The 12,843-nt window shown below is 42.5% G+C and overlaps 1 protein-coding gene across 1 annotated transcript in view; it reads right to left on the bottom strand.

The window, feature by feature from the left end:
* Positions 1-12,843, bottom strand: part of LOC147234986 (obg-like ATPase 1) — a 40,929-nt gene that overhangs the window by 7,171 nt on the left and 20,915 nt on the right. The window contains exons 6-7 of the mRNA XM_086145723.1: positions 10,870-10,950; positions 10,408-10,505 (exon numbers count right to left, since the gene is read on the bottom strand). Coding sequence (XP_086001849.1) covers positions 10,408-10,505; positions 10,870-10,950 — 179 coding nt within the window. The remainder of the gene's footprint in view (positions 1-10,407; positions 10,506-10,869; positions 10,951-12,843) is intronic.

The following is a 12,843-nucleotide window of genomic DNA, read 5'->3' as shown; positions in this document are numbered from 1 at the left end:
ACATGGCACGGCACTGCACAAGAACGATGTAACATTAAAAGCGATAAGATAAAGCGGTCTCGCAACTTTGCATCGATAACAAGCAAGTGCACTCACACAGATCCTGCAAAGCTGAGATAATTGTAGCAACAAAAAAAAAATAGTTGCTGAAAGACATTTGATCTAAGAACATAGAATACAGCAGTGAAATAAGTTACTTATCATGATGCTTGGTCAGAGAAGCAGTATCATTTGACCCTGATTGAACTTTACTCGTGTAATGAAGATTGTTGTCGGAGAAGTCTTTCCAGACTTTGCTGTCTATCAGGACGGTCCAACATTACCTGGAAGAATTTATATGGGTTGAGATCGACGGATTACGGGATCATACGATACACAATCATCAAAAAAGAGCTTTATCGAGGTATACACCATTATAATTTCTGCTCTCATTTATTCACATTCAGCTAACTGTCTCAGGGGTTTCTATTTTAACCCACAGAGGCCTTCTTTTGGTTTTGTCTTTCAGTGCTGTAGGACACCTGACATTGCAGGGAAAGATGGCGTTAATGGCAACTCTCAGTAAGAACAATATGAGGGGGTTTGGGCAATTATGAGATTAGCCCACCAGCTAACAGGCTGGGATTGGACAGGTCTCAAAGAACAGCATCACACAAATCCATTTTCACATGGCGGGCCGACACAGGTCCAAGGCTGGATTGATTCGCAAGGGTCCCTGTCATTATCCGTAATCCTAGTTTCCTGTTTAAAGACCATAAGAATCAAAGGCTGGGAGGAACCCAGCCACCTCAATTCCACATCTATTCCAATAACAATGTAACTGCTTTATCACCTATAGACCCATATCGCTGCTCCGATCTAATGATTATCAATACACATGACAGGGTAATGGGTCCGGGAAGACCGGCGTTCTATTTTTACTGTATTTCCAATATCTCATATCACCGTTTTTTCCCCCGCCAGTTCAGACGCACGTCTATTAAGAACTGTAGCCAAGTATTTCACTTTCCGTCCACACTATATTTGCAGAGTGTCGGACTGCTCCCGAAATGAAGGCGGTTACCAATGTCTCAGCATCAAACCATGGCGAAATAAAACACATTTAGTCAAATTCAAAAACCTGAAAATAGGAGATGGTTGCTGTTCCAAGACAGGAAAAATCCAATCTGAGATAATAACAGCTGTAGTTTGTCACTTTTAGCAGCACAGCTGTCTATTTGGTGGCACGTTATTTGCATTCCTCAGGTATTGCGTTCTCTACAGACGGCTGAATAATGATTCACAAATCACTCTCTCCACACCAGTCAAGGGCTGTGATCCCGTGAATAGACTATTGTACCTGAGACTGTAATTGGTGAAGACTTGACAGAGCTGAGCCAAGTCAGCCAAGTAACAAAGAGGCTCTTGGTAGTGGGCTGAGGGATGATTTTAATAATGTGAAGCCGAGACGGATAACGTGAGCTGCAAATGAGACCGGGGGTCTCTGGGTCCTTGTACTGAGTGACACAGGACCAGGCAAACACCTTGCCGCGGAAACATGAAACACCCCCTTCCCTCAACTCTAGAAACAAAGCAGTGTCAATTAAGAGCCTTGATGCTCCGTCAACATGACTCCAAAAACCGTTTCTGTCAACTTCGCCGCTGTCGGCCTTGCGCCCCGTCTCAACTTGTATTTGTGTCCTTTCCAATTATATGCGCAGTGTTTTACATGAAATGCATACATCTGAGAAAATGTTTATGACAAAAATGCAGTCGATTTTTTTTCCCCCCCTTTGTGCTCTCGTCTTTTATTCTTTTGGGAAATTTAAAGCTGAAAAAGGCATGTAAATATACTTGTCAAAATCTTTTGAATTTCTTCAAGTCCAGTTGCCACGACAAGAAGATTTTGACAAGAATTCAACATGACCAGGATGACTGAGACCCTCCACAGACGTATATGAATATAAAATAAATGATAAAACCTATCCTGTCGTTGGGTCGTTGCCTCTTGATATTTATATCGATATAAAAACTGATTTACTTATTTTGACTTTTTCTCTCGGAAAGTGGTTTAAATGCTCCCGAGGATAAAAAAATAACACAATATTAATTTCTGGTGCTCAGTGTTTTGCTGTCAAGTTAATGATTGAGTTTGTGTGAATTGCCATTGTCACATTTTGGGACATTTTATTATTTACCACTGGGATTGTTGATTTATTATTGTATTGCGGTATTTGCTATTTTCATCGCTTGCCATCGTGCTTTTGTTCGATCCATTGTATTTGATTCTATTTTGCACACTGTGATTCATTGCATTTCATTTGCTGTTTTGATTTGTTTGATTTGTTTTTTTTTCCACTTTTTTTTTTTTTTTTCTGACACTTGGGGCCGCTATAGTGAGAGGAAGATTTATGAAGTAAAGTATAATATTTGTTTGCAGCGGTACTCTGAAAACGTTTAACAAATCTGAGTTCCATGAAAAAAGATAAGAAATGTGTGCGTGTCTGTGTGTGGTGTGTGATCTTGTCAGTCCTCTATTATATTCCAGTGCTGAGTGCCATCTCTCACTGCTCAGTTAATAGAAAGATTCAGCACTTTCTGCTCTTGATATCCCTCTCTGAACAAATGATGCCTGAAATTTTTATTCTTTTTATAATGGAATTCCAATGGCCTTTGCTGCAAATCAAGTGGAAATTTTTGCATATCAAGTGGGAAAAATTAAATGTTAACCACGTTTTAATGTGATTAAGGGTGACAGGGACATTATTTCTGCTAATCATTCACCAGCTTGAAGACTCAAACAAGGCCGAGGAACAAGCTATGTTTGTGCTTCTCTTGATGCTCCTAACTCAGAGAGGAAAAAAAAAAACAACCTGTTTTGTTATTTGTGCTTTCATTTGGCGTTTACAAATTCAAAACACGGAATTTAGCGATGTTTTTGATTTACATTACCTGTTAAGTGTCTCAATATGAGAGCAAATACGCAAATAATTTGAATGAGAAAAAACCCCCTGCCCCTTCCCTTTAAATTTAATGCTTGCCGCGTTGACAACATGTGTAATTTAAAGCACAATATATGGTGAAATGACAAAATAATAATAATAAAAACAAAACAATTGGTGCTTCTACAATAGACTGGCCTGAATAGAAGTCCCGCAGGGGGCCACCCTCTGGGGCTAGTCTATTTGTCTTTTTGTGTGGGAATCCTGGCGGGGGGATAATTCCTGTGTTTCTGTGTGCCTGGGGCTTCCCTGGGCTTTGTCACAGCTTTGATCTGCTTAAATGGCTCAGGAGGGGAAAACAATGGGAGTTTCCATTATACAGGGGCAGCTACCTGAGACAATGACCCGGCCCTGTGTCTAACATACATTCATACAGGTTGGCCTTATTAGAAGTGCTTAGCCTGTTAAGCCTGCAAAAGGTGGGCCATCACCTCCGGTTTGAGTGCTCCTTTCAAATGCAATTGAATGCTGTCAGACCCGAAGCGTAATCCGCCACCTGTGTCGTCTACAGCTCCATTACAGATACACCCACAGGTGGAGGGCTCAGCATCTCAACCTGCGTATGGCGGAGCCGTGTATCTCTCTGCGATTTAATGTACTTTGAATGATCACCGGTGTGCCGGAAAAAGCCTCATCAACAACAACAAAAAAAATCAATAAATTAAAAAAAAAAAAAAAAAATGCAGGATCGCCTCAATCGGCCACTGGTCGTTCTGGCTGGCCTTCTGCGAGGGAAAGGTGCGGCGGCGCGCGGCGCATCCTGCCTCCCCCTCCCCGAAATCCCCCCCCCCCCCTCCTTTCTCTGTGTGGCAAGACAGAAATGAGAGGCATGAGCTCATGGTGGCTTTTGAGGCCGGGAAGTTGGGGCACTCTGTGGGAAGCTTTTCATCGTCCCAGTGGTGAGCTCCTGAGCGACGAGAGTGCAGACGCTCTCCGCTCTCCGGGGCCAAGGCTTGATTGAAAGGCATTACACATCAGTGTCAAAGAAAGGGGGAGATCTAACACACGGACACACAATCGTCAATATTGCCGTCCTCTTTCAGTCTACAAAGCGGGCAAGAGGTAGAGGAAACAGGCACAATGGGAGCAGCTTTAATTGAGAACATCATCTCACATTGTACCTAAAACAAACCTGGAGGAGGTCTAGTAAAAAGCTCTTTTGAACAACTTTCCTTTCTTTGATAAATAAATCCATTAAAGTTTGGAGGACAAATCTCGTGACTTTTTAAATGTTTACACGTGAGAGATAAGATTTAAGACGCACCAGTTCGGTCTTTACGGGGATCGCTGAGACATTATCATAGCTACGATCAAGGGTGCTCGCGGGAGACGGGTGAAGAAAAAATATCGGAAATCAAACAGTAACCCATGGGACTATGTTCTACATCACCCCAAACCATTCCCTACATGGGGTATCGGTGCTGTCATTCACAGCAGTCGACTGGGTGAGAGAAAATGAGGGGGCTGGGGTAGAGCGGGGGAGTCATCAAGATGTGACAATTGTGACAAGAGCAGGCAAAGTGTAGCGAAGAAGAACACCACACGGATTTCTCCGGCTCTTCTTTTTTCCAGGATGACAGCTTAATGTCTACCACATGCAATATTTATTCTCATCGTGTGTCAGACTGTCTAGCTGTCCCAGGGAGTACAAAGAATGCCACTTATTAGAATAAAAGCAGAGGGAAGGTAATCAAGGACATATGTAACATCAGCCAATCATGCCCCCTTTTCAATCCGGCGTCGCCACCACCCCCTCGCCCCCCAACCCCTATTCACAACAGTTCAACAATAATCCCGATAATAAGCGTAGAGCGGCCGTATGTGGCAACACTAAATTCATTAATTTGTCTCATTAGAGCCGGTGAGGCTGCAGGCTACTCGCCGTGGTATGTGTGCGTTTGGTCTGAACCTTATCACAAAGATAATAAAAAGCGTAGGCAACACATGCAAAACTATCAAAATGTATCATTAAGACCGGCCTGAAATCTGCAGACATTTCTCCTCATATTTACAATGCCGCATTACAAAATTTACAGGGGAAAAATTCCCGTGGGTGCCCTCCGGAGAAAGCAACAGATTTCGTGGAATGTCCCTTTGATGAGGCCTGATAAGGGGAACATGACAACTGCTAATGGTTTCGGAAAGCGGCGTGCAGAATCTTGACGAAATGAAAAGGAAGCGGCTTTGCGTCGCCGTCAAAAGAAATATATGTCGGTCCGGAGGTCGGGATAATCTCGTCGGTTAAAATAGCAACACCGTGTCCAGACCACCGAGACACAACAGAGACGGCGCGGTGACATGTGACGCGTCAACATGTCCTTTCATTACGCCGACTAAAGGCTGTCAATAAGCGGGCTAACTGGACCGAGGGGACTTTATTGGCCCCAGCTGTTTTAGTTTTACGGCACAGACTCTCCTGTTGTTCCTCTTTTTTTTGTTGAAAACTAGCCAAAGGGATCCATTTGGCCAGACACGAAGCAACATCATACTTATCTTACCATGGGAAAGTGTATTTTCCAGGATGCACGAGGAGTGTGGCCGACCGCGCACAAAACAACAGCGACAACAACAGCAAACTAGAAAGTGAGTGTGTGACCAAACTGTATATCACCCACCATGCTTTGAAAATTGATGTGTTACTCCCAAGATACAAGCCTTTAGAAATTTTGATGGAGCCAGTGGTTTTGCACTCAATAAAGTTTCACTTGTGTTTATGTGAATTATGGTTTGGAGTAGCTGAAGTGGGTAGCAGAAATTGCTTTCATGGAGTGGCTTTGAAAGAATTAAAATAGTTGCAACACCACCATCCCCGCCAAACTTCAGATTGTCTACCGTCCTAAACTTGGCCGTGCGTCAAAATATCCAGACAACAAGAACATACGCCCAGCTGGAGTTCTTTAAAACAGGACCAGGGATACTAAAAAAATCTAAACAGAATATATGAGGATAAGAACAATCTGATATTGCAATCCATCTCATGTGTTTGCCTAAAAAAATGTTTTAGTCCCCACGGACTCTTGTTCCACATCTGTCATGCTGCAGCTCCTGCAGAGGCCTCCTCTGATTTAATTGTAAAAGCTCCACCTACAGGACAAATGCAGAATCAGACACAACAGAAGTCTTTTCCCTGCTGTCCTATTTTAAAATCATACATTTATTACAGAATTTCGAACCATACATACCCATGTTTTCTGAGTTCATAGCTGATATGAGATGTGCAATACTGTGTTATTGCTTAAATCATATCATTCTACATGCATCTGATACATAAAGAGCGCCTTTCACTCATTGTACAATCATTTATAATATTTAGCCGATGCATACAATTGAACAATCAACAATCTTTCCATTATCTGTGTCACTGTATTTCAATTTTAAATAAACAACAGTGGTCATATCATATCATACAGTCTTTTGAGAGGTGAGACTTCTTGACGGTTGCAAAACTGCGGGGAATTTCCAGCCTCATCCTTTAACATATACTAAAATAATTAAATTGATGAATTAATTGATTAATAAATGTAAAGTTTTAGGTCTTGAAAAACGCTTTCTGCCTTTTTTGCCAGCAGTCATCAAAAAGACCAAATGATAAGGAAAGGCTTGTGGAGTTGTTAAACTTTGGTGTCTGCAAACATTAAAAATATAAATGAAATCTCATTTGACATAAACCCTGACCAAACCGGACATTGCATTAATGTTTTTCTAATCAGTGAATGAGCCAGAAACAGCGATTTTTCACAGGACAAGCACATATTGAACTGATGCCGTATAATTCACTTGAAACAGACATAATTCAGTTCATTCCATTTATCGTGCAATTTCAGTACTTTTCTCGTATTAAAAAGCATACAGGCGCTTTGGATAGCTTTTGTTTTGCTGCAGACACACCCGTCAAAATAGATTATTTTGCAGATGAAGCTGAAAAAAACAACCTTCCTCGACAAGAGACACATTTTGAACGATTAGCTCTTGTTGTTTTTATTCAGAGTGGGGCTGTAATGAAATCTGCTGTATACATAATATTATATAAGTATGATATAAGTACATTATACTCAGGTAAGTTCATGTTTGGGTATATTTTAAATCAACTTTATGCATTTACAGCAGCAAATGTACTTAAATGTAACAAATGTTGAATAGAACTACTCTAGTATAGTGTATACAGAATTTACAAGGGTAGTGACGTATACATACATGCCTATAGAGGAAGTCATCCTTATTTGCATACTAGCACCCAAACACAAGCACACACACACACACACACACATGTTCATTCACTTATGAATATACTTGTATAGGCACAGTTAATAAAAGCTTCAAGCGACGGTACCCTGCAGTTCTTACACTCACCAGGAGAACCCACATGATAGAGGCATTCTCAGGCAGGTCACACTTGCTGGTTTCCTTAAAGGTCAACTCATCTACTTAAGAGGCACCAATTTACTTTAATGCACATTGGCCAAAAGAAGAAGAAAAAAAGAGAGAACTCGGAGGAAAGAAAAATATCAAAGCACATCTTGAGCATTCTCACTGTGTGTCTTTTTGCAATCGCAACATGCGAGTGAAGAGAATTAGGACAAATTAAGATCGATGATCGCATCAAGGACACAAGTTTGTAAAATAAACAACGTCTTAACTGATGAGGAAAATACACACAAAACAGCTTCCGCCTCTGCATCATCAGCAGAGCTTTAATGACCCTCTCTAACAGGCAAACATTTAAAGAAGAAAAGTCTTCCGAGCAGCTCGCTGACGCCGAGGGAAGAGGAGAAAGCCTCTCGATAGACTCTTGTAGATGCCATTCCCTATCACGCAATGCCTCTCAGTCATAAACACATGACAAATGCGGCCTTAATCATTTTTTACGAGCGGGGATGTGCAGGGGGCAGTGCATGGCTGGAGGGGAGAGGAGAGCGGCGTGCAGCGGGCGGCCCCCTCTGCACAGAGGAGAGGGATGTGTGGTAAAGTCTCCTCGGGAACATCACTCGGCCAGCTACTCTTTGATCTCCACACCGCAATTACACCAGCGCCCAAATGAGCATGGAGTCGCCTCCGAAACAGACTTCAAACATGCACATGTACGCATTCTCATACACATGCACTGTATAGGATTGGAGCCATGTGCTCCTCTCAACAGTAAATGATGTACTGTCTCCAGCAGAGAACCTGGGGATGAAAGGAGGCCTTGCTCCTCGTCTGATCCTTCCATTAATGATGGTTCGCTAAAGCTAATGCCGTGTATTCTTGTCTAAACAAGGACAGGTTGGTATGTGGTTCCCGTACTCCAAACAAGACGATCTCCGTTAACAATGGACTGTTTTGGGGTCTTCAAAAGTTCCCTCCGTCGCCCTATTAAAGACCACGCGTGGATAACAACATGCACTTTTGTAAATTGTGACGAAAATCGGCGATATATATATATATATATATATACATGTATATATTACTCAACTTTAAACAAAAGCATCTACCGAGAGCCTGAAAGGCAGCGTGCGCTAAACAAAACATCTGAAATATGTAAAACAACTTGAAAAGGGAGCGGAATCTGTGAAATGGCCCGAGTGAGAGTCCCGAGAGAGACACAAATGAAATTGGCTTATTTATCTCATTCTGTGATTCGCCTTCTTTTCTTCCGCACATTAAAGCTCAGATTGCAATTTGTCTTGCTGTTTGCTTTGAATAGTCCTTAACCGTATCATCATCTCAACTGTGCTGGTGGAAAAACACGGGAGCATGGCGACAGCCAAATGGCAGTCTGGCGTCTCCGCTGCAGACTAGCTGCCATTAGGGCTGAGAGCAGCATTTATTGTACAATTAGGGCCAGCTAGATCTACCTGTAATCATCTCCATACAGGTGTGAGCTCCTCTCTGGACAAGGGAAGTGACTCATCACTTGTCAAACATAAACACTTTGATGTCGGCATTGTTTATCGCGGAGCCCCCGGGACGCCCCGGGACTACGGTTTGCCTGTTTCAAATGATCTGATTTATGGCATTTCACAGTTTTAAAAACACACACGCAATGTTAAAAAAAAAAAAAAAAAAAAAAAACTCTTTTCCTAGTCATGACTGATGTTCCACATGTCATGAATCATTTGATTTATGAGTTCCCTGCCTCCTCCCTGCGTCTCAAAGTCATACTTTCGTGTCAGGAACATTTTAACAAACAGTCATAGGTAAACAACTTCCCTGGTAATACAATGCTGCTCAGTAACGCACAAAATTTGTTAGCGCTGACACCACCGGCCCAGAGGGCAATTGGAAGAGTGCTATAACAATTCATGGGTTGGTATTATTGAGGATACAGCTGTAGTGAGGAAAGGTAGCCCCCTTTCAGATGTAACGGATGTCTCCCGCCGGACCTTTCAAAGCGTCTCTGTCTTTGTCCGGATGAATATTCGAATGAGAAGTATCGGCGAAAGAACAGAAGATAATAAACTCGAGATGAAGAAAAGGCACATGTTAGCGTATCGCGGGAAACTTCCTATAACCAACGCGATTGCACTTGCAAAATGCCAAAGCACAGAGCAATAAGTGTGTCGAGTTAATCGTCAGGAGCTAAAGAGACATTTCTTCTACTCAACGTGTATAAACAAAGTTTCAGTCGTTTTTACGTCGCTGGCGTGAAGGGAAGTGAGTAAAGCATGCCGCTAATCGTAGTGGCAACAATGGCATGCGGAGGACCAAATATCTGAAGAAAACCTATGTTAAATATGACAGAAATAGCATTTTTCTTGTGATTTATTGAGCCTCTCAAGACATAATTAATGACTTGTTTGGCTTTGAACGCGTTTATATTTGCTTTTCTAGAAATATTTAAAGCCTTCACTTACTTTGATATCAAATGGTAATGAGAATATTTTGATGGAAAATGGAGACCATATGGTCGTATGTGCTTAATGAAGTGCAGAGTCTGGAGGCTGGTCGGGGTTTGTCGAGTGGGATGTTGTGTTGGAGCATGCTCAGTGCCACCTCCAGGCAGATCCACTCACAGAAATATGACTGTTTCCGTCAGCAGGAGTCCGTAGTCACTTGATGACAGAGGATCGCGCACATGCGCATGCGAACGTGAGCACGCAAAAACTCGCGCAGACGCACATCCCGCGTCGACACACGTCCAAATATTAACCAACAACCCTGAAACCCTTCGATTTAGCAGCCCTAACTTTTCCGCCGGACCCGAGAATCAACATGTTACACGTGGGTCTCGACGAAGCGTCTCCGATCACCTTGACGTGCGCGTTGACATTGAACTCCAGGGATGCAAAAGCAAATCACCGAAACGCTAAATAAACAGAGGGGATGCAAAATGGAAGCGCATATGTGCTGCTTCTCTCCACGCAGAAACAGGGTCAGCCAAAAGCTATGGATGAAATGCAACATTAATTCAAATAAATACACTAAACACTCATCTGTGTGCACTCACCATTTGTTCTTTTTCCTAATGTAGTCTTTCTCCGAGAGGTTCACAAGGTAAATCATCGGCTTCGATGTCAAAAACAGGTACTTGTTCAGCACTTCGATCTGTGGCATAGAAAGACGGAGGAGGTGCTGATAATCCAAACTTTGTCTTTCCGCTTTTTCGGCCCTTATGGACAAAGATGAGTGAAACACAATCAAATCGGGGTCTGGTGTAAAAGCGCGGCGGGGAAGCGACTTGAATTCCTCGAAATGTGGCTCAGCTCGGCCAGATGTCATTAGCTTGTTCAAAAGTAATGTCAAAATACAATCAACGAAAGACTGTGCATAATATCAGCTTGCGGTTTGCACAAAAGGCGTGTTGCTAAAAAAACGCAAGGGGGACAAAAAAAAAAAAAAAAAAAAGCAGTGGGGCTGATCACCGGGATAAACTGTATTAATACATTTGACTGCGACATCAAACGCTCACCTCCTTGTCGTTCCAGTCGTGATAGTAGCGTACATGTTTCTTTTCATCCACTACCCAGCTCTTGATTTTGCAGATTATGTCCTGTTTGGGGTTAAAAGAGAATGAACAAGAACCCATTAAATGAGATGAAAAAGAATATAAACCCAGCAGGGTATGGGGTAATTATTTCCTAAATGCATGGCATCCTGATGCCAAAATGAACAATGGCTGTGCTCGCATTCAAACAGGAGTGGTCTGGCTTTGACAAGGATAACATGCATAGGACCCCCTTCCCTCCCTTAAATCATGACAAAATGCCTTCTAGGGTGTCTCGCTCAGTCGCAGTCTGAGCATTAATATTCCACAGGGGCTGTTTAATGAAAAGATTGGAGAAGAGAGACAAATTGGAAAGCGCGGAGAACTAATTGGAAGTTGGTTAGTTAGGTGTAGATTACCGGTCGTTCCTCGGCACTTTACAGAATTTACAGAATGCGGCCGTGCTGAATAGGCACCGGCGAGGTTCAGAAATAATATCCCTCTGTTTTGTTTTTTTTTATTCTGGAGAAAATATTGAGCATTTCCAGCTATGTATGCCACACTCATTATGGAGGCACTTGTGGGCTGAGACCACAGGCAGGATTGGGTCTTGACAGGATCTGGAAGCGGAAAAGGGTGGGAAAATGGGAGGGAGGTAGTTATAAAATCTGTAATAAAGAAATTGAGCCTATTATTGTTGATCCAGCCCCGCAGAAATTAGCGGAACACATTCTTTTTGTTCCTGTCAACTTGACCTCCCCCTTCATATAAAAACTCCCCCACCCCCTGAAACACTCCCCCTATCTCCTTTTCCCTCCCCAAACCCTTGCAGCACTTCACAATCATACTCCCTTTTGAAAGAACTGAGGAAAAAATCTTGCCAGAGCCTCAATTACACAATGGCAGAAAAAGCTCCACACACTGACCCCCAGCCAGCTGCATTCACTCTCTGCACATCTCTCTCCACAGGAATTCTAAAGGCCTTTTAGTCAGGCAGCCAGAGTGCAGCCAGCAGGAGAGAGCACAGGAAGAGCTGCATACACTCCGCCCGCGCCGGCCCAAGTCTTCACAGAGAGATTAATCATCTGTGAAATGGAAACAGCAAACGGCCAGTGACACAGGCTGAACCCGCTCCAGGTTTCCCTCATCAGCTTGCAGCCGCCTTGCGGTGCTCCTCTAACAGGCAGGTGTTAATAAAAGGCATATAGGTCCCACTGGGGTCAAACACATACGCCTGCCACCATGAAGCGCCGCTGGTGGGCTGGCTTTTTATTATTGTTTTGTAAGGACAGGGATTTTGAGGATTCATATGGACAAAAGCGATGAAACGACGTTCGTGTAAACATAGCGCCGACAAAATGAATTTAGCGATATAAACATGTTCGGCCCGTTGGTCGTTCGGCCTGCGCGCACGCAAACTCGTCCTGAATTATTGGACCTTTTCTATTGGCGCAGTGTTTTTTTTTTGCTCTGTTGTTGTTTCTGTCTTTTCCTTTAAATAAACCCAAAGCTTTGGTTTGTTTACACTAACAAGTTCCTGTTGTTTTTAAACCGTCCCTGCCTTCTAGCTTCTTTTTATTCATTCCATTTCATTTCGTTTTATCTTACATGTTACGCTTTTCCCGATGATCCCATTAATATTCTGGGGTTTCAGAAAAAAGGAAGAAAGATCTCCCACAAACGCTTCCTATTTCATTTATATTTCCAAATCCCACAAATGGTCAACACGACTCCTCTGAATGAAAAAGGTATTTTACCACACCAGAATATAACAAACAACTACGAGAATAGTGAGTCGTTATTCTTTTCCAGCATAGAAGATTTGAATTTCTTTGAAAGAGATGCTTTGTAACTTTTACAAATCAAATAAAAAAAAATGCCCATTTTATTTCCCAAAAGATGAGAACAAACACAATCATTTCATTTTATTTTATATTGAATGTGGCACAGGTTTAATCA

Source organism: Fistularia commersonii, chromosome 4 (assembly GCF_037954325.1).
Source record: "Fistularia commersonii isolate RoL2024-O1a breed Wild chromosome 4, RoL_Fcom_v1.0, whole genome shotgun sequence".
In the NCBI taxonomy this organism is placed as follows: Eukaryota; Metazoa; Chordata; class Actinopteri; order Syngnathiformes; family Fistulariidae; genus Fistularia; species Fistularia commersonii.
This window is presented reverse-complemented; position numbering and strand designations above follow the sequence as displayed.